Source organism: Urocampus carinirostris, chromosome 9, assembly GCF_059441175.1.
Source record: "Urocampus carinirostris isolate Australia breed hairy pipefish chromosome 9, RoL_Ucar_1.0, whole genome shotgun sequence".
Lineage (NCBI taxonomy): Eukaryota > Metazoa > Chordata > Actinopteri > Syngnathiformes > Syngnathidae > Urocampus > Urocampus carinirostris.
In genome coordinates this window covers 1,730,164-1,757,472 of record NC_142357.1, presented here as the reverse complement: position 1 = coordinate 1,757,472, position 27,309 = coordinate 1,730,164, and the positions used below count along the sequence as shown (strand labels likewise).

The following is a 27,309-nucleotide window of genomic DNA, read 5'->3' as shown; positions in this document are numbered from 1 at the left end:
GAGAGCGCGGCCCATGCGTACTCACTCGTACTGCTGGGAGACTTCAACGCTCACGTGGGCAATGACAGCGAGACCTGGAAGGGCGTGATTTGGAAGAACAGCCCCCCTGACCTAAACCCGATTGGTGTTTCGTCATTGGACTTCTGTGCCCGTCATGGTTTGTCCATACCGAACACCATGTTCAGACATAAGAGTGTCCATATGTGCACTTGGGACCAGGACACCAAAGGCCAAAGTTCGATGATCGACTTTGTCGTCATTTCGTCGGACCTGCGGCCACATGTTCTGGACACTCGGGTGAAGAGAGGGGCAGAGCTGTCAACTGATCACCATCTGGTGGTGAGTTGGCTCCAATGGTGGGGGAAGATGCCAGTCCGACCTGCCAGACCCAAGCGGGTTGTGAGGGTTTGTTGGGAACGGCTAGCAGAATCTCCTGTCAAAAGAAGTTTCAATTTACACCTCCGGCAGAACTTTGCCCATGTCCCGAGGGAGGCGGGGGACATTGAGTCATCGTGGACCATGTTCCGCTCCTCCATTAATGAGGCGGATGATCGGAGCTGTGGCCGTAAGGTAGTCGGTGCCTGCCGCGGCGGCAACCCTCAAAACCGTTGGTGGTCACCGGCGGTGAGGGATGCAGTCAAGCTGAAGAAAGAGTCTTATCGAGCCTTCCTGGCCTGTGGGACTCTGGAAGCAGCTGGCAGGTATCGGCTGGCCAAGTGGAATGCGGCTTCGGTGGTTGCTGAGGCAAAAACTCAAGGCAAGGGAGGAATTTGGCGAGGCCATGGAAGCCGACTTCCGAACGACTTCGAGAAAATTCTAGTCCACCATTCGGCGTCTTAGGTTGTGCCATTGACACCGTGTATAGTGGCCATGGGGCGCTGCTAACCTCGACCCGGGACGTTGTGAATGGGTGGGCTCAAAGAACTCTTCAATCCCACAGACACGTCTTCCTGTGGGGAAGCAGAGCCGGAGGACTCTGAGCTGGGCTCTCGTATCTCTGGGGTTGAAGTCACTGAGGTGGTCAAAAAGCTCCTCAGTGGCAGGGCCCCGGGGGTTGATGAGATCCGCCCGGAGTTCATTAAGGCTCTGGATGTTGTGGGCGTGTCTGGGTTGACACGCCTCTGCAACATCGCGTGGACATCAGGGACAGTGCCTCTGGACTGGCAGCCTGGGGTGGTGGTTTCCCTCTTTAGGAAGGGGGACCGGAGAGTGTACCAACTACAGAAGAATCACACTTCTCAGCCTCCCTGTTAAGGTCTATTCAGGGGTACTGGAAAGGAGGGTCCGCCAGAAGGTCGAATCTCGGATTCAGGAGGAACAGTGTGGTTTTCGTCCTGGCCGTGGACCACTGGACCAGCTCTACCCACTCTGCAGGGTATTTGAGGGTGCATGGGAGTTTGCCTGTCCGGTTTACATGTATTTTGTAGACTTGGAGAGGCCCTGTGGAGGGTGCTTCGGGAGTATGGGGTACAGCACAGTCTTATCCGGATGCCTGGTGCCAGAGTCTGGTCTGCATTGCTGGCAGTAAGTCGGATTCGTTCCCGGTGAGGGTTGGACTCCACCAGGGCTGCCCTTTGTCACCAATTCTGTTCATAACTTTTATGGAAAGAATTTCTAGGCGCAGCCTTGGTGGGGATGGAGTCCGGTTTGTGGGCCTCAGCATTGCGTCACTGCTTTTTGCAGATGAAGTGGTGCTGTTGGCTTCCTCAGGCCGTAATCTTCAGCTCTCGCTGGAGCGATTTGCAGCCGGGTGTGAAGCGGCCGGGATGAAGATCAGCACCTTTAAGTCCGAGACCATGGTACTCAGCCGGAAAAGGGTGGGTATGAGGATGAGATCTTGCCCCAAGTGTAGGAGTTCAAGTATCTTGGGGTCTTGTTCACGAGTGAGGGTAGGATGGAACGGGAGATCGACAGACGGGTCGGTGCAGCGTCTGCCGTCATTCGGACCCTGTACCGGTCCGGCGTGGCGAAGAGGGAGCTGAGCCGAAAGACCAAGCTCTCGATCTACGTTCCTACCCTCACCTATGGTCATGAACTTTGTGTTATGACCGAAAGAACACGATCCCGGATACAAGTGGCCGAAATGAGTTTACTCCGCAGGGTGTCTTGGTTTTCACTTAGAGATAAGGTGAGAACCTCAGTCATCCGGGAGGGACTCTGTGTAGAGCCACTGCTCCTCCGCATTGAGAGGAGCCAGTTGAGGTGGCTCGGGCATCTGACAACGATGCCTCCTGGACATCTCCCTCGATCCCGAGGCCCCGGGGGCGACCCAGGACACCCTGGTGAGACTATGTCTCCCGGCTGGCTTGGGAACGCCTCGGGATCCCGTCAGATGAGCTGGAGGAGGTGGCTGGGGATAGGGACGTTATACAGGGACAATATACAGTACAGAGAAACCCTCTCTTCTTCATGCTTCGGTTACTGCTGAAGCACTGCTTGGCATATATTGAATTGAATTGTCATTACGTTTATTGATTTTAACCTATCCTGCATTGTCTCCTGAGCAGACATCAAATGCTCTCCTTGGGTGTTAGTCACGTAGTGATGACGTCACGTCGCACTGTCCCGGCGCCGATCGAAGGCGACGCGTCACATCGCGCTCTCATAATTTTCTTAATTTTATCGCTTTTCTTTATCTCTACAACCCACTCTATTGTGCAATATTCTAGAGAGAAACTACTGTTACTACGCCCTATGGATATTACGCCTTTTAATCCCAATATTGACAACTTTAATGCTGAAATTAGGAACGAGAGAGTCGTGGGAAGAAGAGGTGGATTATTGGTGAAAGCCAGAAGAAGAAATGGACGTACTCCTATTCCTAGGTATAGTGCTTGCTAACGTTCAGAGGCTTTATAACAAAACTGATGAGTTGTTTATGAGGATACATACCCAGAAATTTTTCCGTGATTAACGTTCTTTGTTTTTTCTGAAACTTGGCTAAAACCATCACATACTGATTCCTTAGTTCAGCCGCCGGGATTTACGATTTTCCGTCAGGATCGGGACACAGATATCACAGGTAAATCCTGAAGAGGCGGAGTATTTTTTGGTGAACGACAGCTGGTGTACGGATGCTCGGATTATATCCAGTGGATGTTCTGCTGATTCCTACTATAGCAGAATTCTGGATTGAGACTTTTTATCTTGAACAGTTGAAAAGTTTCGGGTAAGCATCTCGGACGATTGGCGCAAGGTAAGTGCCGCGCACAATTGTTTTAAAGTCGGAAGCTGCTGCCGATCGTTGTTGAAGGGCATCCCCTCCCACGACTGCTAAGACGCTCTTTGGCATCCAACGCTTACAAGTGAGTATGGGTTGCTGTAAAGGTTGCTCCCGTGTCCGTAGGCAAGTAGCCCTTCTAGAGGGACGTGTCCGTGAGCTAGAGGAGTTTAAACGGAAAATGTTAGGTGCCTCGGACACTACTGCTAGCGTGGGTTGTAGCGAACCTGCTAGTCCGGTTGGCACTAGCCCTAAACGGCATGCTAATCGCGGTGAGCCAATTCGGACCCATAACAAGTTCAGCCCCCTAGCTAGTCCAACTCCACCCCGGTCTACTGGCTCCCGCACCCTAGTTATAGGTGACTCAATCACCTGTAACATAAAGTTTAGCACCCCAGCCACGGTTATGTGTATTTCTGGGGCCAGAGCACCCGACATTGAGGCTAATTTGAGGGAGCTGACGAGCAAACCTAGACACCAGGACAGGGCTAGCTACACCGATATAGTCATTCACGTCGGCTCTAATGATACTAGAAATGAGACAATCTGAGATTGCAAAGAAAAATATTGCTAGGACCTGTAATCTCGCCAGAAAGATGAGTCGGCATCAAGTAATTGTCTCTGGCCCCTTGCCTGCGAGAGGCAATGATGAGAGGTTTAGCAGACTAGCCTCGCTAAACCGGTGGCTGGCAAGTTTCTGCAATCAGAAGGGATTTAGGTTTGTGGATAACTGGCCTGCTTTCTGGGGCCGACCTGACCTGCTGAGGAGAGACGGCCTTCACCCTAACTGGGAAGGTGCTCTCACTCTTTCTAAAAATATAGATTACTGTTTAAGCCTTCCATGACAGGGTACACTAGTGCAGGCCAGGTCACAGGTGATTTGTGAACCTGTAACCATGGGTGTGGAGTCTGTAACGCTAGAGCTAACTAGCGCTATGCTAGATTCATGCAATTCACATAGTTTTTGTAGTTTAGAGCGTTCTACTGACTGCACCATACACCCTGATTTATACTCTTCTATAGCATCTTCTTCTGTGCTTCTTACCTCTGTTTCTCCCTTGGTAGGTGAGGAGGGAGAAGAAATAACATTATTTTCTACCAATAGTCATCCTGCTACTCCACCTGTGAACAATATTCCTGTGGTATGGAATTCGGGCCGCATCTGCCGTCATGCAAGGCACAAGACCCGGGACCGGCAGTCTAATCCTGTGGTGGTTACCACTAAGGTTGCCATTAAGGTTCAAAACTCGCGAAAGGTTTCAGCTCAGTCCACAGTGCTGAAGCTTGGCTTTCTGAATATTAGATCACTAGCCTCCAAAGCTTTACTTGTCAATGACCTTATTAATGAACACAATCTTAACCTTATTGGCCTTTGTGAGACCTGGTTAAAACCAAATGAGTTTGTAGTGTTAAATGAGGCTTCTCCCCCTAACTTTGTAAGTTCGCACTTGGCACGACCATGCAAAAAAGGTGGAGGTGCTGCTCTTATATCGGAAGATAGGTTGAAATTTACTTCTAATACCCCTACTAGTTTTAAAACGTTTGAAGCACTTGTTATGAGGTCCTTAATGTCAACACCAATTTATTTAGTTGTTGTGTATCGCCCACCTGGACCATACTCAAATTTTTGGGAAGAATTTTCGGAACTGTTAACAGACTTAGTAACTTATGCGGACAATGTTGTAATTATTGGTGATTTAAATGTTCACATAAACTCCCCATCAAATTCACATGCAATTGCATTTAAGTCACTGATTGATACATTTGGTTTCAATCAAATAGTTGATGTGCCCACTCATAAAGATGGGAACACTCTAGATCTCGTCCTGACCCGTGGCGTAGTAGCCTCAAATGTTACAGTGTTACCGTATCCTAATGCCATCTCTGATCACTATTTTGTTAAATGTGAGGTGCTGTTTAATGTTTACTGTGATAAGGAAAATTTAGGCTTTAGCAGTCGCAATATCCGCCCTAAAACGGTGTTAGCCTTAAAATAATTATTACCTACGGTAACTGCAGCCTTCCCTTCGTACACTGGGTCTGTTGACTCACTTACAAACAACTTCAATACTGCTTTGGTTAATGTTCTTGATTCTGTGGCGCCCCTAAAGTATAAATTACGACCCAAGAAGAATACACCTTGGTTTACTGAAGAAACTAGGTTACTCAAACAAAGTTGCAGAAAAATTGAACGAAAATGGCGCACTACTAAGCTGGAGGTTTTTCGACTGGCCTGGTGTGACAGTTTGCTGAAATATAAAGTAGCTCTTGCCTCAGCTAAAACTTCGTTTTTCTCTAAGATTATTGTTGAACATAAGAATAATCCGAAATTTTTGTTTGACACAGTGGCGAAACTTACCAGACAACAACTTAACCCAAATGGTTGCACTTATTCTGCTAATGACATTAAGGAATTTTTTAATAAAAAGATTCAACTAATCAGGAATGAAATTTTAAAAGAACGCTCTGTTTCCTCCTCCTATATCAAAGATGTGGAGGTGTTAGGTATGGACTGTGTCGGCGATTGTTCAGAAACATTCTCCAGTTTCAATGATTTGTCCCTTGATAATCTAACACAGATGGTCAGTAGGGCCAAACAAACTACGTGCCTGCTTGATCAGTTTCCAGCTTTACTGGTGAAGGATCTGTTTGGGATCTTAGGACCATCAGTTTTAAATATTATTAATATATCGCTATCCTCGGGTATTGTTCCTGTAGCCTTCAAGGCTGCCGTCATTAAACCCACGCTTAAGCGACCTAACCTTGACCCAGAAAGCCTAGGTTAATTATAGGCCAGTGTCAAATCTGCCATTTTTTGCAAAATTACTTGTAAAGGTCGTTGCACAGCAGCTAAATGACTTCATGTCAGAAAATAACCTTTTTGAAACTGTCCAGTCAGCATTTAGGGCAAACCACTCTACTGAGACAGCCCTGGCTAAAGTAACCAATGATCTCCTTTTAACAATAGATTCTGGTGCCTCATCAATGTTACTGCTGCTGGATCTCAGCGCTGCTTTTGATACGGTCGACCACAACATATTATTGGTTCGTCTAGAACGCATTGGTATCTCAGGAACTGTACTCTCGTGGTTTAGGTCCTACCTGTCAGACAGGATGCAATGTGTTAACTTTGGCCATCTGACCTCTAAACAATCTAATGTCCCTTGTGGTGTTCCTCAAGGCTCTGTACTTGGCCCCCTTCTTTTTAGTATTTATATGATCCCGCTTGGTGACATTATCCGCAAGTATAATATTAGTTTCCATTGCTATGCAGATGACACTCAACTGTATGTGCCACTGGAAAAAAATGGACATTTAAGTTTTAGAAATCTGGAGGCTTGCCTTACTGAGATTCAAAGATGGATGTCAAATATTTTTTAACGCCTTAACTCAGAAAAAACTGAAATGTTGATTATTGGTCCAGCTCACTGTCGTCAGTTGTTTTCAAACACTACCCTGAACCTAGACAAATGTAATATCACCCATAGTGACTCGGTCAAAAATCTAGGTGTTATATTTGATCCTAATCTGTCGTTTCAGTTACACGTGAAAAATATTACTAGAATAGCTTTCTACCACCTCCGTAATATTGCGAAGATTTGTTCGATGCTGTCCCAATCAGATGCAGAGATTTTAATTCATGCGTTTATTACTTCTCGGCTTGATTACTGTAATGTATTGCTTTCTGGTCTCCCGATGTCTAGCATTAAAAGTTTGCAGCTAGTTCAGAATACGGCAGCTAGACTTTCTACTAAGACCAAAAAGTTTGAGCATATTACTCCTGTATTGGCCAACTTGCACTGGCTCCCAGTCCACTTAAGATGTGACTTTAAGGTTCTCTTATTAACATTTAAATGTTTGCATGGGCTTGCACCCTCTTATCTCTCCGATTTGATTTCCCCCTATGTTCCTGCACGGAGTCTGCGCTCGGAAAATGCCGGTCTACTTGTGACTCTGAGAGCCAAGAAGTCTGCGGGTTCGAGAGCGTTCTCCATCTGGGCCCCGGTGTTATGGAACGCCCTGCCTCTGGAGATAAGATCTGCAACCTCAACGGAAGTTTTTAAATCGAGGCTTAAGACACACTTCTATTCCAAAGCATATGATTGATGCCCACCTCATATTCTGTTTTGTCCTGTCTTTTTCCGACACCTGCCTGGCTGATACGAAGGAGAAGGATGATTTGGGATGGGTCAGCGGACCGGCGTCTGACCTGCAGCATGTCAACCCCTGCATTTACCAGCTGGCAGAGACGGGAGGCAGCGTCGTGGCCGTCAGACTTTCTGGACTGGTTTGCAGGCTGGGGGCGTCGTTGATGTCATGCACTTTCCGGACATTTTCAACATCTTACCTAATGTTTACTATTATGTGTACAGTAATGCTAATTGTAATTCACCCTGGTCAATCCTGGAAGGGGGATTACCACATGTGAGGTCCTTTCTCAAGGTTTCTCTTTTCTCCTCACACTGAGGTTTTTGAGTTTTTCCTTGCCCGCATGCTGGTTTAAGATCAGGTAATTGTGTAATTTTGTAACTGTAATCCTGTGCAGTCCTTTGAGACATTTTTGTGATTAAGGGCTATATAAATAAATTTGATTTGATTTGATTTGGAATACGTGACCATTAAATGCAGGCCTTTCTATCTTCCTCATGATTTCTCATAAGTGACCCTCACCGCAGTATATATCCACCCCAGGGCCGACGTCGCACTAAGAGGATTAGCAAGCGCTATATCCAAGTACGAAAACAAGGATCCCCACACCCTATCCATAGTATTAGGTGATTTCAACCAGGCCAATCTTCGTTTCCCTACTACCAAACTATAAACAACAAGTCACATGCCCAACCCGTGGTAACAAGATCCTCGACCACTGTTATTGTCCAGTGAAGCAGGCATACAAATTTGTCAACCGGTCAAGTCTGGGGAATTCCGATCACTCCACGGTACTACTCATACCCGCATACAAACAACAGCTTAAGCAAGTTCCACCTACCAAAGGTACCCATCTGACCTGGTCACCAGCTGATGTGGATAAACTGTGTGGATGTTTGGAGTGCACGGACTGGGAAGTACTCAAACACGGGAATGACATCAACGAGTACACGGACACGGTGTCGGATTACGTACGTTTTTGCCAGGAGCTCTGTCTACCTATTACATCCAAAACTCAGTACTCCAATTCAAAACCATGGTTCAACAAGTCCATCCGGAAATTGATCGTTGCCAAGGACGCCGTCTATAGACGAAAGGACTCGGACCCCGACGCTTACCGCCAAGCGAAATCAGCGTTGACAAAGGGTGTTAAGGCCGCCAAACGTTCATTCCGCGATAGGGTAGAGGTACAATTCGACACTCAGGACTCCAGAGCTCTATGGTCAAACTTGAAGCTCATAACTCAGTACAAAGGACCAAAGAAGACTATTGGTAATGTGGACGCTACTCTACCCGATCAGCTCAATGACTTTTATGCCCGATTTGAAAAGGACAAGAGTAGTACTCCAGTGCCAGCCCCGGTGACCGAGGACGACAATCCTTTGATCATCAGCGAAGAGGGGGTAAGACGTGATTTCGGGAGGTTGAAAGAGAGGAAATCACCAGGCCCCGATAAACTCTCACCCTGCCTTCTCAAAAAGTGTGCTTCTCAACTTGCCCCTGTCTTTACTGGTATTTTCAATTGGTCTTTGAGTTCTGCTACTGTACCCTCGTGTTGGAAGCGCGCTACAATTGCGAAGAAGAACAATGTCTCATGTTTGAACGATTATGGACCCATAGCACTCACATCCGTGATCATGAAAACTTTCGAGAAGATCGTATTGAAATTCATGAAGTCCTTTCTACCATCAAATCTAGAGCCGTACCAATTTGCGTATCGTGCTAATAGAAGTGTAGATGATGCCATTTCAATTTGTATTCATGAGATTTTAAGTCATCTTGAGCATAGGAATTCATACGTTAGGGTTTTATTAAAAGATTTTAGTTCGGCTTTCAACACTATCATTCCTTCTAAATGCAATTTAAACTTCTTCATGACCTCAATTTTCCCGTTTTACTATCAAATTGGATTTTAGATCTCCTTCTCAATAGAGAACAGTCCGTTCGCATTGGTGAGAAAGATTCATGTTCTTTTGTCCTCAACACTGGTACGCCTCAGGGCTGTCCATTGTCTCCAACTGTGTTTTCTCTATTCACACATGATTGTCAACTCAATTCTGACCATTCACTATTTGCTAAATATGCAGACGACACCACGGTTACTGGCTTTATTTCAAATGGAGACGAATACTGAGCAGAAATTGATTCACCTTCCACCTGTTGTCATGAGAGTAATCTGTTATTGAATGTAGGTAGAACGAAGGAGATGATAATAGATTTCCGTACTAAGCCTCCTCCGCATGTGCCACTGTCAATGGTAGTGAGGTGGAACTGGTCCATTCATTCAAGTTTCTGGGTACTTACTTGTCAGCTGACCTCACATGGGTTGTACATGCTACTGATATTTTAAAGTCAGCCAGACAAAGGCTCTACTTCCTTCGTCAACTCAAATCATTCGGAGTCCGTAAATCGATTATAGTCAATTTTTATGGTGCCATCATTTAATCTGTTTTAACTAGGTCAATCACAGTTTGGTTTGGTCGAGTCAATCAGAAACAATTGTCAAAGATGGAATAAGTAGTGAGGATGGCAGAAGAAATAATAGGTATTGGCCTCCCGTCCCTGCAAAGCATCTACATCAATCGAACTAAAAAACGGACACTAAAAATGATAGACGATCCCAGTCACCCTGCTCACAGGTACTTTGATTACCTGCCGTCAGGTCGCCGTCTTCGCTCCATTGCGAGCAAGACTTCACGTCTTAAAGAGTTTTTACCCTTCCGCTATCCGTATGTTCAACGGGAATTGATTTAGGTTATTATGTATAGTATTATTATGCCAACGGCGTTCCTCCGACCTATTCTACTTTAGTCTTGTTATTTACATATTCTTTCTTTTTAAACTATTCTGAATAAATACCTTGTATTATACACTACAATATCTTTTTTACTCTATTCTTTTTATTCTTTTAAATCTATTATTTTATCATTATTGAGTGTTCGCGTGTCAAATGATTTCTTGTATATATCATGTTTATGGTTTATACTGGCTGAATAAATAAATACAATACAATTCCCTTTTAAAGCTGCTGCCCCCGCAACCCAGAAGATAATGGTTGGATGGATAGATGGATGGATGTTTATCTTTAAATCCAAGTGTTTATTTGTTCTCCCTCTCTCTCTGTCAGTACGAGTTCACAACCTGTAAGTGACAGGTTTAACTGCAGCTCTTTCACTGGTCTCAGGATGCAATAACATGGGATATAGATTGTCGCTTCGAATGGAGCAAAGTCATATAATGTGACATGAAGTCGTGGATTTCAGGCTTGAGCTCTGCCTGGAGAACTTGGCTGCAATGCAAAACTCTGGGGCTGCTCTCCTCCCCATTCACCTCTTTTATTCTGTGTTAGAAAAGCTGTGCGAGTGAAAACCTGGCCCCTTTTAAAAGGGGCAGTGTGACACGCCAGGCTGTTTTAGATAAACCATCTTCAAAATAAAATCAGAAATCGGATTTTGTTGGATTTCTCCATAGTAACGAAATACACTGCAATTCATTTATGTTCTAAAGTTAAACTTGAGGCAGTATTCTACAACAGAGTAGTAATGTGTTGCTGTATCCTACTTTGTCATTTTGATAGGAGGCTAATATAGCTAATATAGATAAACATACAGCATGTGTTGCATTCATTGTAAGGCTTTTACGGTTTTGATGTTCTTTGTTTAATATGGCTCTTTCTGTCAGGACCAGAACGGAGACAGGACCCACTTGTGTTACGTTTCTCTCAGTTTTATTATTTTATCCGGTGTTCGCTGGTCGTGGGATGCAGGTCGCTCTGAACGCTGAAGTGGCACTTCCGTGGCGAGCAATGGCGGTGTCGGAAAAAACAGGTCAGTAGCCAAGACAGGAGAGCAAAAAATTTGGTCGGGATCAGCAACGAGTCGAAAGCCAGGAGAGGAGAGTAGACGTGGTCAAGATAAAAAAACGAGTCGAAGCCGGGGAACAGACGGGAGAAAAAACGGGAGTGAGTCAGGGTCGAAAAGCTTGCCTATAGAGTAAACTGAGGTTCGCAGACGGACTGACAACAGGTGACAGATAGATGGATTTAAATAGTGAAAGGGGGCCAATCGTAATCATGACACTTTCAACATTTTGGGTTGCCATTTAAGTGTGTTTTAAGATTGTAATCCAACACCAAATCATCTATCCAAGTTTCAATGTTCAATGGACTGCGTTTATTTAGCGCATTTCGAGTCACTGAAGACCTCCTAAAATGTGTTACAATGTATTCCACGTTACCCATTCACACACACTCACACACAGATAGGGAGTCAGCCAAGCAAGGCGCCTACCTGCTTATGGAGGGCATTAGGGGTTGAGTGTCTTGCCCAGGGACACTTTGACAATAAGGAAGTTCGGAATTGAACCTGTGACCTATCAATCCCAATCAGAAAGCTCTACCCCCTGAGCCACTGCCGTTTTTGACCGTTCACCTAAATTTATGTCTGGGGAGTCTTGTCGGGTTTTCTCACAATTGCATTTACAATTTTTGTTATACTTTTTGAGCTGAAAGCTTACTTTGAGGTCTCCTTGTGTGATAAGTAGGAACTTGTGGAGGCTCCATGAGGCAAGGAACTGGTAGGCCTTTGACATAACCCACACGCTGGACAACTGCACTGTTGCTAATGTCAAGCTAACAATCCATCTGTGGAACACTGGTGGTGTTGGAAAAATCAAGCTCAAACAACCTGAAACAGAATAGAGGTTAGTATTTTAATATACATTGAATTCCTTACGTTATTTTGTGCTAGCTTTATTTAGCACAAATATCGTATATACTTCTTGCGTGTTGGATTGACACATTTTAAATGCCCCTAATCATCATCAAATCAACTCATCTGTAAAATATTTCAGTAATTTTACCTGGTGCATTGTAGTAAGAAACTGAAGTGAGTAGAGGGTGAGTGAGCTGTTGCAAGATCTCTGCAGTTGCAGACATAGTCACATGGCCATCCTGTTTTGAAGGGCCCAAAGCCTTGCGAGGTTGGTTTCCAGCGGTCAGACAATTGTCTATCGAAGCCATACCCAAACCTTTGCACGCCACTGACAAAAGACAAGATGTTGTAATTTACTTTTTTTTTTTAAATCATAATCAGTGTTTAAGTATGTTATTTTTTTGTCTTCATTTACTTGTTGACTAGATTTCATTTCACAATATTGTCTCTTGTTGAACCTTTCAGACAATCTTCTTGATAAGAACAGATATTGGTAGTTTATCATTGTTTTGTTGCCCATTGTGTTGTGTGACGTCTCCAGCTCACTTAAAAATGGTGTTCCTCCGTCCAAAACAATTAAAGGCCAAATACAGATATAGAGCAGATGTAGGTAGGGTAGCCAAATCTTTTACTCAAACAAAAGTACTGTTACTTCAGAATAATATGACTTAAGTAGAAGTAAAAAGTCGTCATCTGAATTATAACTTGAGTAGAAGTAAAGTGCTTGGTGAAAAAAACTGAAGTACTCCGTAGCAACATCTTATTTATAGATTTTGTTTTAACAACCATTCAATCAGATGATCTAATCATCAAAATCCATCCAATCTAAAATAGATTACATTTAAATTAAAAATAGATACAATCAGTTTATTCATGTATTTTAAAAAAACAATCAAATCCTTATAATATAAATCAAAGAAATAAGTTATGCGCAGGTTTAAGCCCCAGTACTTTTTTAGAACAGGCTCTGCAGGCAGAACAACAAGCTAGCCAAAGGGTTGGCAACCCAAAATTTTAAAAGAGCCAAATATTGGACCAAAACAAAAATGAAGAAACTAATCAACAAACAAATTTGTCAGGAGTCGCAAAATATTAAAAACCTTATTATACAAGCCTTATGATGAATGCAACACATGCTGCATGTATCTATATTATGCTACTATCAAAATGACTACCGTATTTTCCGCACTATAAGGCGCACCAGGTTATAGGGCGCACCCCGAAAAAATAGTTTTTGGTCCTATTTTTGACATACATAAGACGCACCGGATTATAAGGCGCTACAATGGGAACGTGGACAAAACAGTCAGATAGTTCAGTCCAACTTATTACCCCCTTAACATTCCGAAAGCTTGCAAAGACGCAAATACGTGTCGAGAACACGTGCGGATGCGGTGTCCGTAAGATGTCACTCAAATGCATCGTTCCATCATTCGGAAGGTTAAAGTCTTGGGATTTAAGAAATGCTAACCATTCCTTAGTATCTATTTTCTTTTTCGCTCGCAACTTTACTGTGCTTATGACAATAAACACTTGGAATTGAGTTTAATTTAAAAATAGACACTCCATTCCATCCATTATCTGCACCGCTTATCACAGAAACATGAGTTCAGTCTGAAACAAAATACAGGGACAATATAAAACCCGGAGTAGCTCACCGAAGTCGTTGTGTTCATAATAATGTGCAGGCAATGTCCTCTTATATCCGTGAGGGTAGTAAATCCAGGAGAATACAATTTTTACAAATACAGAATAGAAAAAAATGCTTTCTCTATGCCGTCAGCCACATGCTATACGCATTCATCTTTTTCGGCCAATTGCAGGCTTTGTTTCGCCGTTTAAGCCAATGGCAGCCTGCAAATGATAAAAAGGATCCGCCCCTTGACCTCCGAATAACTTTAGCCAATAGTGATCGATTAAACTGATGATTGACACATTGGTTAACCAATGAAACGCCGGTAAATAAATGCCAGCATACACCGCGTACTACTTGGCGTTCAGGGGAAAATCTAGTCGGCGGCTGCAAGTTAGTTGGAAAACTTTTTAAAATTGATCCATAAATAAGGTGCACTGTATTATAAGGCGCATGGTCAGCTTTTGAAAAAAATAAAGGCTTTTAGGTGCGCCTTATAGTGCGGAAAATACGGTAAGTTGGATGCTGCATCCAACATCCTGTGGAGAATGACATGACTATCCTGTTGCTACAGCTTCAAGTTTAACTTTGTTAAAATATTAATGAATGACAGAACGTTTATTTGTTTTTATCAAATTAAATAAATGCAATTAAGATATCCAAATTTTGATGTAATTTTAATTTTTAGGATTGGAAAAAACAACAACGGTGCCACTTATCTGGCCAACAAAAAAAGTGCAATACAGCATGTATTTATAAAAATAAAATAGCAACCTTTTGTATAAATCAAGTAAATAAAATCAAGTTAATACAGTTTAGTTTGATTTCTGTAGAGTAATTTCTCTCTTTTTATCATTGGGGTACATGAGGATATCACAAATAGACGCCGGAGGACAAATGCGCATACTTACGATGAGGGGATTTTAGTAGAGGTTTAATGTAGCCTAATGTAGCGCAGAGTAAACCTAGCGCCAACCGTCATTTTGCCTCTGGCGTTAGGTGTGCGAGGGAACTTTTGGGTGGAACACGGCACAGCGCCAGTGGCGCAGAGTAACAAACATGTTTAGTATTTTGGCGCCAAATTTTTCAAGTGTGCAGAGGTAGCGAGAAAAAAACAGCACTGTCAAATGTAGAGCTCACATTTTTTTGAAAAGGGGACCTCATTTGCTTTTTCTTTTGGCGCATTAATAAATACTGTATACGCAATTGCTATCTAACTATGTTAGTCACTATTTTGAATAGTAACATGAACTAAAAATATGTGACGTAAACATCTTAGGGAGAGAGAGGAAAATCGCTCCGCGTCAGGTGTGCGGGGGCACAGCACCATTGGCATTCTGCAGCCAAAGGCGTCAATGCCAAATTCCCCACGCGGTTGGTATTGCGTGTGTGCGGGGCTCAAGAGTACAATTTCTTCTTCAAAAATGTACTCTGGTAAATGTAAAAGGTATAGTGATCTAAAAAAGCTCCCAGAAGTAAAAAAATTCCTAAAACAAGTAAATAATACGGAGTAACTATAACTCTTTACTACCCACCCCTGGTATAGAGTGCTATGTCTGTAAACCTTTTTTTCCTTGGAGACTGTTTAGGTAAACTAAACGTAGAATGCAATGCACAATGCAAAGCCATGAGCAGCGATAATTTGAAAGGTGAAAAGCATTTGACAAGAATGACTTTACAGTCATCAGTCCGTATGGAATGGAATTGATATATTGGTTGTTGTATCTGTCTGTGTGTTCAAGTGCTAGATTGTTGTATTAAGACACCAACCATTGTCCCATTGAGCAAGTGCTGCACCAACTACAAGATTTAAATTGAAATCCTCCAGCATAGCTTTGCACTCCTTCGGAAGTTCATCTGCAAGAAATGAAAACGGCACAAAAACAACAAAATTATTCTTGTTTTAAATGGTTTTGATGACACCTAAATTGAACAGTAAATAAACTGATTTGGGGTTCATAACCCCTCTGTTGTTAGATGTAAAAAAAAAAACGATTTGCTGATTGTTAGGCAATTAATTTAAATATTACATAAAAGTACATTATGGTTGAATTCAGGGCTGGGCAAGTACCAATCCGAGGCATTGGTACCTTTTTAAGGTGTCAGTACTCGTTGCGATATCTATGGCCCATTGAATAATCAGGAGTCTGAAATTACAGGACTGGAAAATTGCCATTTAATAGGAAATTTAAAGTAATTTGTTAGAAAAATGTCAGGATTTTACATACCAATTGTATTGGCATGTTGTTGCCTACAGGACAAACCGCTCCACCAGGGATGCCATCTCCTCTGCGCTTCACCTGAGCCTGACACATCTAGAGGAGAAGAACACCCATGTGCGGATGCTGTTCCTGGACTTCAGTTCAGCATTCAACACCATCATCCCACAACATCTGGTAGACAAAATGAGACTCCTGGGTTTCAACACCCCCCTGCGGAACTGGCTGCTGGACTTCCTCTGTGACAGACCCCAATCAGTGCGGATAGGTCAGAACAGTTCAGATGTCATCTGCCTCAGCACGGGCTCCCCCCAAGGCTGCGTCCTAAGCCCCTTGCTGTTCACCTTGATGACACACGACTGCGTCCCTAGGTCCGCCACAAACCACATCGTGAAGTATGCTGACGACACAACAGTGGTGGGCCTCATCAGGGATGACAACGACCTAGCCTACAGAGAGGAGGTGGAGCAGTTGGTGGGCTGGTGCAGGGACAACAGCCTGGTCCTGAATGTTGACAAAACTAAAGAGATCATTGTCGACTTTAGGAAAAACCAGCCCAACCATGCCCCACTTTGCATCAACAACAAGGCTGTGGAGGTTGTCAGCAGTATCAAGTTCCTAGGGGTGCACATTACAAACAAACTCACCTGGTCCGTGAACACTGCATCACTGGTTAAGAGGGCACAGCAGCGCCTGTACTTCCTGCGGAGGATGAGGAGAGCCCACCTGCCCCCACCCTCCCTCATCACATTCTACAGGGGCACCATAGAGAGTATCCTGACCAGCTGTATCTCTGTGTGGTGTGGAGGCTGCAGCGCTACCGACTGGGGTAGTGTGAGGAGGGTAACGAGGACAGCAGAGAAAATAATTGGGACTACACTTCCCTCCATTCAGGACATTGGCCAGAAGCGCTGCCTATCCCATGCTAAGAACATTACCGGGGACCCCTCTCACCCCCATCATGGACTGTTCACACTGCTAGCCTCTGGGAAGAGGTTCTGCAGTGTGCGGTGCAGGACCACCAGGCTCCGCAATAGTCTAGTCCCACTGGCCATTAGACTGTTAAATGGTCAATCTAACATATAGTTAACTTAAATCTAAGCGGCTGCTAATCTGACTTTTTGCACTACTGGCAGTTTTTTATAGCTTGCCACTCATTGCACATTGCTCTCTGCACTATGGTAATTACAGCGTTATTGTTACAGTGTTAATGTTACTGTGTACCTGACTTGTTAACCTGACTGCCCATTTTGCACATCTGGTTAGCTACTCTTCTTGCACTATCGGCACTATGGTAAAATACTATACGTAGCCAATTACAATACGACTTTATTTATATCTGTACATTCAAGGAAACTGTGGGGGTCAGATGCATCGACATTTCGTTCTGTATACACGTGTACTAGAATGACAATAAAGTAGATCTGAACTCTGAACTCTGAACTGTAATGGTATTGATGATTACTAAAGATTTAGGTATTGATTTGGTAAGAAAAAAATGTATCTAACATCCCGGTTGAAATAAACATTTACTAGAATGATTTTTGTCCATATAATGTGATGGAAATTTTGCTTCTATTGACGTCTAGCTCAAAATGTTTTTAAACGTCTTTCAATATTTCTGTTACTACATATGAAGTCATTTAGTTGTTTTTTTTCAAATGGGAAAACCCAACCTTGAAGAACACCAACCAAAATACATTATACAAAGTGGTTTGTGTCTTTTTTTACTATCAACAGCCACCTGTTGTTTTTCATTTAATCATGTTTATTTATACTTGTGTGTCTTGTGCACATGCAGTAAATGGCCTTAAATAATATAACGAGGAGAATCGCTTATGTGGTGGTTGTTTCTTTCGCTCTTTCTGTCATTCATTATCCAAACTACAATTTTTAATAATACTTATCGTTGTAGAACAACTTTTGTTGTCTTGGTTTTGGCACCCCAGATGGGATTAGAGTTTTTCCTTTGCTCTCATGTAGGTTTTAGATTACAGGATGTCGTAGTAATAGTCCGTTGACTGTACAGCCCTTTGAGACTTCTTGTTATTCAAGGCTCTACAAATAAACATAACTTGACTTGTATCTGGCGGCGCGCGCGAGTGCAGCGGCTTCACATGGCTCTCCAGTTAACTTTCAGTTTTCTCATTTTTTCCTTGATAAATACTTGCTCGGCAACAAACACTTGCTAACGTTAGCATAGCGCTAAATTTCCTGCTCGCTGCTATCAATAAACAACAGCTTGCACACCCCAACGGAGCTTTTATCGTTGCCGGCGACTTTAATCAGGCATGCTTAAGGACTGTACTTCCAAAATTTAATCAATAGGTGGACTGTGCAACCCGGGGGTAAAAAAAATTTTTTTACAGCCACATCAAAAACGCGTACAGAGCTTCCCCCCTCCCACACCTAGCTGAATCCGATCACCTCTGTCTGTCCCTCACCCCCTCATACACCCCTATCCGGAGGAAAACAAAGCCTGTAACAAGGACAATACAAACATGGCCTGAGGGAGCCCTCTCTCAGCTGCAGGACTGTTTTCGCTGGACTTGCTGGGAGGTATTTGAAACTCATGACCTCCAGGAATTCACTGACACTGCATTATCCTATATTCGACACTGTATGGATAACGTCACAGTAAATAAAAAAATCAGGGTCTACCCAAACCAAAAACCCTGGATGTCCAGCAAGGTGCGCACCCTCCTCAAACAGCGCAACACCACCTTCAGGTCTGGAGACAAGGCTCTTTACAGCATGGCCAGGGCTGACCTGAAGAAGCCTACATGAGGAGGATCGAGCACCTCTTCGCTGGAAATGACTCGAGGAGGATGTGGCAGGGTCTACAACACATCACAAACTTCAGAGGCAACAACCTGTCAACTGTTGGGGCTGATGCTTCACTAGCTGCGGATCTTAATCAGTTATTCGCTCGCTTTGAACCTTGAAGGCCATAAACAGTCACATCACACCCACTAACAACCAGCAGTAACACACTGACATTTCAGGAGCATGAAGTAAGGCATGTGCTGAAAACTGTTAACCCCAGGAAGGCAGCTGGCCAGGATGGGGTACCAGGCAGGGTACTCTGGGACTGTGCCAATCCGCTGGCTGGGTCTTCACCACCATCTTCAACCAGTCCCTGTCACTGGCTACCGTCCCACCCTGCTTCAAAACCTCCACCATCATTCCCATCCCCAAGAAGTCAGCATTGGAAAGCCTCAACAACTACAGGCCTGTCGCTCTTACGCCTGTGGTCATGAAGTGCTTCGAGAGGTTGGTGTCCCAGCACATCAAGGACTCCCTGCCACCCACACTGGACCCCCACCAATTTGCCTACAGGGCAAACCGCTCCACTGACGACGCCATAAACACAGCACTTCACACTGCCCTGAGACACCTGGACCACCGGGGGAGCTACGTCAGCTCTTTCTGGACTCCCGGAGATCCTAGTGGAGAAAAGTCTCACACCTAGGACTTTCTTCCTCCATCTGCCATTGGATAATAGACTTCCTTTCAAACCGCCCACAGTCCGTGAAACTCTGCCACCACGGCTCTCCCACCCTAACACTGAGCATTGGCTCCCCCCAAGGTTGTGTACTGAACCCCCTGCTTTTCACCCTAAACACCTCCGACTGCTCACCGACCCACCTCACGAACACAATTCTTAAGTACGCCGACGATACCACCTTGATCGGCCTCATCTCTGAAGGGAACAAGGCGGCGTACAGGGATGAGGTGGAGTCACTGACAACGTGGTGTTTGAAAAACCACCTCAAACTGAACACCACAAAAACAAAAGAATTCTTACTGAACTTCAGGAGGAAAGGCAGGAACCCAGCACCACTCATTTTAAAAGGAGACTGTGTAGAGACCACTCTTTCAAATTCCTGGGTGTGCACATCTCCGATGACCTCTGCAAACACCAGAGCGGTGGTAGGGAAGGCCCAGCATCGACTCCATTTCCTGAGAGTGCTCAGGAAAAATCATCTGAAACAGCAGCTGCTGGTGTCCTTTTACAAAGACACTGTGCAGAGCATTCTAACATACTGCATTACAGTGTGGCATGCTGGGTGCAAGGCAGCAGACAGGAAAACGCTTCGGAGGGTCATCAACACAGCCCAGAGAATCGTTGGTTGCTCTCTACCCAGTCTGGAGGACATTGCCTGCTCTTGCTACCTCAGCAGAGCAGAAAACATCATCAAGGACTTTTCTCACCCTGGCAACCACCTCTTTGATCTGCTGCCTTCCGGCAAGCGCCACAGGTCACACAAAACAAAAACAAACAGACTCAGAGACAGTTTCTTCCCCAGAGCCATTACCACCCTTAACACACACCGCACAACACACTGAAACTCTTGCAAAAACACTACCTCATACAGATGTAAAATTGTATTCATGCCTACGCTCACTTTGCACAATGTTGACTATTTTTTTGCACAATGTTGACTATTTTTGCACTTAACGCATATTGTACTATTACAATCCCCAAACTGTATTTAACATCCTACATGTCCACATTTCTTGTGTAAATATTGTGTAAATTATAACCTTATCTTATTTGTTCCTTTATATTGGGTAAATTACAACCTTATCTTCTTTGTTCCTTTATCTTCTTTATTTTCTTTTATCCTCACTGTCAAATGAGATACTGGAATGCCACGCCCCATTTCGTTGTCACAATATGTTCAACCCATTTTGTAACAATGACAATAAAAGTATTTTCTATTCTCTTCTCTTCTATCTTTTTCTTTTTTTCTGGTAGCAAATGAAGGAAGAGATGAAAGAGAAGAGTGTTTTATATCTATTTATCCAAATAGATATTTTTCCTGCGTTTGATTATGCTGAATCAGATGGTGTAATGAGATTACAATGTATACATTTCCAAGGGATTTTATATTATGCTAGAGTACATGTGGATTTTCTTTTTTCTCTGCCTTGACTCCGTCATAGTGATTCGAACGGGAGTTTCTTTCTCAATTTTTTTTAATAATGGCACTGTAATGTGATTCTATCATTAGTTTAATAATCCATTATTATCACTTTGTTTCTTAACCATACTGTGAAAGGTTTCAAAACCCTTGAGGGGGCGGTGCCTAGATCAACTTTTTTCCGTCAAACCTTTTTTTCTTTGTTTCCATTTCCATTATATTGTGAAGTTGTGTATTATTAAAACCCTGGGGAACCAATTTCTTTGGAAAATTATGACCTGTGGAATCTCTAGTGTTAATTTATAGTAACCTTGCAACTGGATGAACCGTTAAGAAGGAAATCAAATATTTACTATTAAGAATGGATACCTGCATCTCTTCGACATTTTGCATCCCTAAAATTAATTAAAGTATATCTATTTTTTGAGTGTCACCTTAAGACCTCTATTCTTAAATTAGCTTTATACCAGTAGAAGTTTGTGACACTTTAGAAATCCCAATACCAACTGACAATACCTTTTGTTCTCTTACCTGTTTTTAAGGACTGTCCGATTATTTGATGGACTTGAAAGATCCTGTGATCATCATGAAGGTTTATGCTACCTGAACTTTTTGCTTCATGTGGCACATGCAACTGCAGCCACAATGCTTTGCTCCAGCAAAACCACAGCAGTGTTTGGTACTGTCCAAGCAAATCTTCAAATTGGACTGATTGACCGAGATCCAACCACTGAACAGAGCGTGGCCGCCGAGCACTTTCACCCTCAGTTGTTTTAACGTCATGTCCAACAACTTCACCAAGACATTGCTGTTCAGGACCTGAGCTAAAATGTTTTTAAAAGGGCACAAACGGAAACGCACTGTCACACAAGACTGTATTTGGAATATTGACATGAAGGCAAACTTGATAACAACACAAGTTCTATTTGGCCTTTGCAATGACCCTTCGAATGTGACCCAGTTACAGATTAAAACACTTCCTTCACTTTTATATACAATGGACAAAACAACAAATAAAAAACACATTTATTTTGCCCCAACATTAAGAGTTTATTTATTTAAATATTTCAATAACTATAGTTTCCTTATTTAGCTAGCCTGATCCTCATGAGCCACAAGACGTGCATGTTTTTGGAGGGTTTTTTTTGCTTCAATATAGGTAATTTTAACCATTTAGATCACTATCAAGCTCCTGTACAGCATGATAATAATTCATATAACCTTATTTGGACAAGTGAAACCTCCAACAAAATGCAGGAAATGCGGTCCTCAAAGGAAAAGGTTGCCCACCCTGGGTATAACTCAACCAGGACAAAAGAATGACTTTAATCAAAGGCCTTTAGACTGAAAATCTCCGACAAAATTTGAGACACCCAAAATGTGTAAGGAATTGGGCGTTATATCTTTAGTCGGAACTTAGTTCTATTCTTCATGTCAAAAATTTAACTTAGATCAGTTATCATTTAAGGTTGATTGCCAGAGTCAAAAATTTCTTTCAGGCAAAAACTGAGGTGCTGATGCAATGAGATGAAGGTTTATCTCCTTTCATTTAGATTGTTGTAATTAGCTGCTCAGTGGTCTACCCAAAGAAAAAGTCTCGAAAGAATTAATCAACGTGTGTGCAGGCGATTTTGGTGGGGCTAGATCAAATTACCATACTTTCCGCAATATAAGGCGCACAGGATTACAAGGTGCACCCCCCCAAAAGTTAGATTTTCGCCATAACTTTTTCATATATAGGGCACACTGGACTAAAAAGTGCATGCATTTAAAAAAAAAAACAGCAAGCGCAACGGTATTATTTATATGACCATTGCGCATTTTATACACGTACGGTATATATTAGTGCAATGAATGATAAGTCAAAAAAATGACGCTGACCAAAATCTCAAAACATTGCTTGCAACAGGAATCAAAACCGGGTCGTGGCGATGAAAACACCATGACCTAACCACTAGTGATAAAGATGACATATGGAAAGCCGTTACACTTAATTTAATTGTCACACGATTTGTACTGCCAGAAACGAATGTTAGAGAATAGAGAAAAAAGAAAGTCGTCCTGAAAGGTGTCAATAAATGCAAAAAAAATAAAAATAAAACACAACAGGGGAAACAACTCTTTGGTGTATTTGATGAATGAGACAATGTTTATTTTTATCTTTCAGGAAAAAATGTGGTTTCTCCATTCTCTAACAATCGTTTCTGGCACTGTGAGTAGATACAGTGGAACCTCGATTTTCGAACGCCTCTCAGTTCAGACAAATCGGTGTTCGACCAAAAATTTCGAGAAATTCTTGCTTCGCTGTTCGGTCAAAAAATCGGAGTTCGAACGCCGCTACGCTAGGGTGCGATGCTGAGCGGCGTACGTGTTTTAGCCCCTAATTATGCTTCCGAAGAAGGTCGGTGCAAGCAGGACAGGTGAAAAAAAAAACAAGTTGTTCGTCCAACTATTGCCTTTAAGAAAGACATAATAGCTAAATATGAAAGAGGTGTACGAATTCACGATCTTGCTAGTGAATACAGCACGGCTAAATCTACTATCAGTACGACAGTAAAGAATAGGGAGGCTGTAAAATCGAGTGATGCGGCTAAGGAAGTTAGCGCTATAAGCAAGCAACTGCCGCAAGTTTTGGAAGAGGTTGAAAAACTTTTGATGATTTTTCTCTCCCCACCGTCCACCACAAAGGTAAGAAATTCTATTCATAATCCCTTTTTTATTTTTACACGTTTTACACGGTAATCTTTCGTACAGAAGATTACGCTAACGCGAACGTACGATTAGCCTGGGTTAGCTTCATATTTACGGTCATGGTAAACATTCACGGTGTTGGAACGGATTAAAACGATTTTACATTACATTTAATGGGAAAAACGATTTCGGTGATTGAACAAATCGGTTTTCGAACGGGGTTCTGGAACGGATTATGGTCGAGAACCGAGGTTCCACTGTATAGTGTTATAATGAAATAAAATCTCAAACCTGATTGTGAAATCTTGAAACACATTAAAACCAAGATGATAGCTGATGGAACAAGTACCTTTCATTGACTGGTAGCTTTGTGGTTATTTCAAGATGGTCAGTATCCTGGTAAGCTCCTTTTGTACTGCAGCCGCTGACCCTTTCATTTGGATCAGCGTTCTCAATCATTGGTAGACTATCTTTTGCTACAGTGTGTGGAAACATTTTTCGATTAGGTGTTGAAGAAAGTAATAAAGCAAGCTGGTCAGTTGAAGAAACAAGAACACGAAATAGAAGCTCAACTTTGGAATTGTTCTGATGGAAAGAGCCGGTCAGTGAGCCAGTTGAGGAGTCGTGAAATATAGTAGGTTGACTTGAACTATGCAAGTTTTGAAACTTTCTTAAACGGTTATGTTGAAGATCCATCCTTGCTGGACCTGGTTTGAGTGTACACGTTTGGGCATCTTTGGTAATGGAAAAGATGGACTCCTCCATTTTAAAAAAATCCGGCTCCTGAGATAATGTCGAGGCAAAACTGGACCAGGCGGACATCCTGAGCTTAGTGTGGGATTTACACACACGATTATGTGAAACACATAATTGAAACTGATCGGTCGCTTTGTTGGAATGGTATGCTGCCAAAATACTCATTAGGTCTTTAACAGAGACAGCAGAAAGTGGATTTTTTTGACCGTTGGACAGCATAGAATAACAAATTCTTTGGAAAATTTTAGTCCTCATATGTGTGACGTTGTTCAGCAGTCTCTGCTCCTCCATTGCCTTGTTATAAATATCTATGGAAGCTAAAATATCAGCCATGACTTCCTTTGATATCTGGTCTAAATCAGACTGTCCCATAACATGCAGAACAGCCTGCACATAACGCTCCATTAAAAATAGTACTTGCAGGGCGAACAAGTCAAAAGTCTTTCGAATTTCTTCCAGCAGCTTGTTGTGCTGGGCAAGAGCTCGCTTGAGGTAGTAATTGGACCGGACTTTTGCACATAAGCAAGACCAGTGGTTTAGGTGGATGTGAAACTCCTGGAACATGGAGACTAGTTGAGCCTTGACTGATGAGCAGCGATGGGGGTTCTGCAAAGGACAGAAGAAACAAAAGTAAACACCAAACTAGCATCTTCAGCTTTTACAGTCAATCTTTGCATCTGTAGTTGTGATGTCACTGCGCAAATTAAAACAGTAACTCAATAATAATGGTCATTTGTCATTAAAATGGCTATACCTTGTTCAAGGGGACCTGCAACTTTATTGAGTGAGATTCAAGCAGTTGACTGACTTTTGAGATGTAGGCAGCAGTTAATTGAGCCCTCCTGGTGGACTCGTGAAGAAAGAGAAGCAGTGATCTCTGTTCTAAGAGCCCCCATAGAGCTCGGTAGTGCTTGCTCAAGAAGGGCGATACCGGCACGAGGAGAACACCGTCGCCTGGGACAGACCTGCCCTTTAAACAGATCTTGAACGAAATCACAAAAGAAAATGAGGAATTGGACCAGATTTAAAAAAAACGAATAATTGCCTACTTCATTATTTCCTTAATTCTAATGAAGGACAATAATATATGGACTTTTTGGACTATTTTACAGGCTTGAGGCATAATTGCAATCATGCACTTTCTGGACAAATTTCAACATATTACCTATCGTTTTCTTTTAATGATGATCACTATGTTTTGTGTACTGTTACCAAATACTAGATCTATTGCACCCTGGTCATCCTGGAAGGGGGATTACCACTTGTGAGGCCCCTTCTCAAGGTTTTTTTTTTCCTCGTGCTGAAGTTTTGAGTTTTTCCTTGCTTGATGTTGGTTTAAGATCTGGGGATGGTGTAATTGTAATCCTGTGGAATCCTTTGAGACATCTTGTGATTAAGGGCTATACAAATAATGTGACTTGACTTGATTTATAAATATAATATATGCAAACACACACAGACACACACACACAAACCTTTCAGAAATTTGGGGTCGCTTAAAAATATATTAGACTGACCAGAAATACACCCCAGACATTGTCAATTTTCTAAATGACAACTTTAGCTTCAAATATCTGTTTTTAACCCAATATATACATAGCAACAGGCACTCCAGTGTTTTAATAGTACCTGAACATTGTCTCTGCTAAATGCTTTAGACGATTAATGGATTATTAGAGAACCCTTGCGCAATTGTGTTAACACACCTGAAAGCAGTTTAGCTGGTGAAAAAAAAGCTATCAAACTGACCTACCATATGAGCTCATTGAGTATCTGGAGCACTCGACAGTCTATTCTCTTTCCAATAAATGAAGGTTATTTCATGTGAGAAATTACCATAAAACTGATGATCTCCTACAACAGTTAACACTCTCGTTGGTGAACCGCACTAACAGTAGAAATAAAAGTGTGAGACCCCGCTGCACAACCAAGCAAGAGGACAAGTACATTTGTCTCTACTTGACGAAATGGACAAGAGAACAAAAATTACTTTTACTTTCCTTTATAATGAGCAGTGTGTCACAAGATTTGCACTATTGAAAAAAGTTTGCAGTGACTTAAAGTTTGCGAAACACCGATATAATTTAGTTGTGACACCAATGAGCCACACTCGGTTTAAAGCAGCAAAGAACAAGAAAAAAGAAAGAAACCTATTTTTAATATCTGGGAAGAATAGAACAAACTAGACAATTACCGCGGCAATTGTAAGAGTTGTGATTGATCTGGAAGATGATCCAGGCATGTATATATAACCCCGGTTGTTAGCATTATTAGTTAGCATAAAGTTTTTAACTCAGATGTTTCTGTCTTTTTTTACTTGGTTCTGTGGGGGGACTCCGCCACCCCCACACTCCCCCAATACTGGCAAGTTCATTTGAGATGGGCCCACAACCGTTAGCAACAAGGATATGCCTTGTGTAGGTCTAAAAATCACATTCATGGTAATAACGTAGTAATAACACTGTTATTATACGTTAGCATCACTTTCTAGCATGTACTCATTTGCATAACTCATCAACATGAGGCCATTAGCATAATTTGTAAATATGAAGTCTTTAAAATATTGCCATTACCAAAAATTTTTAGCATGAAGAAGTTAGCATTTAGCCGGTAGCATCCCTTTTTAGTATGTATCCTTTAGCATAACTCATTAACCGGAACTCATTAGCATAATTTGTGAATATGAAGTCGTTAAAATATAGCCATTACCAAAAAATTTTACTACGAAGAAGTTAGCATTGCCCACAGTGTTACAGCTAGCTTGCGCAAATACTTGGGCTGGCATAGCCAGCCCAACTCATCACCAACAGTTTTTACAGCTGGCATAAGTAAGCATAGCATCAACCTCTCATCGCGGTCACCAACAGTTTTTACAGCTAACATAAGTAAGCATAGCATCAACCTCTCAACGCTAATACTTGGGCTGGCTATGCCAGCCCAACATTTTGCTAGCTGCGCACATAGCTGTTAGCATCCTCTTGCTAGCATCCACTGTTTGGTA

At 42.6% G+C, this 27,309-nt stretch overlaps 1 protein-coding gene across 10 annotated transcripts in view; it reads right to left on the bottom strand.

Moving 5' to 3' along the window:
* The window catches only part of ccdc142 (coiled-coil domain containing 142), a 56,445-nt gene that overhangs the window by 19,916 nt on the left and 9,220 nt on the right, over window positions 1-27,309 (bottom strand). For 8 of the 10 annotated variants that reach the window (XR_015851343.1, XR_015851344.1, XM_088344129.1 and 5 more), the window contains 7 exons: window positions 25,063-25,290; window positions 23,902-24,914; window positions 21,393-21,685; window positions 15,485-15,571; window positions 12,230-12,409; window positions 11,885-12,054; window positions 7,335-7,517 (listed from right to left, as the gene is read on the bottom strand). Coding sequence is in view for 8 of the 10 variants with exons in the window: in XM_088344129.1 (XP_088200255.1) it covers window positions 7,335-7,517; window positions 11,885-12,054; window positions 12,230-12,409; window positions 15,485-15,571; window positions 21,393-21,685; window positions 23,902-24,914; window positions 25,063-25,290 (2,154 nt within the window). In the remaining 2 variants the exon portion in view is untranslated. The remainder of the gene's footprint in view (window positions 1-7,334; window positions 7,518-11,884; window positions 12,055-12,229; window positions 12,410-15,484; window positions 15,572-21,392; window positions 21,686-23,901; window positions 24,915-25,062; window positions 25,291-27,309) is intronic. The other 2 variants (XM_088344123.1, XM_088344124.1) reach the window with 2 other exon arrangements.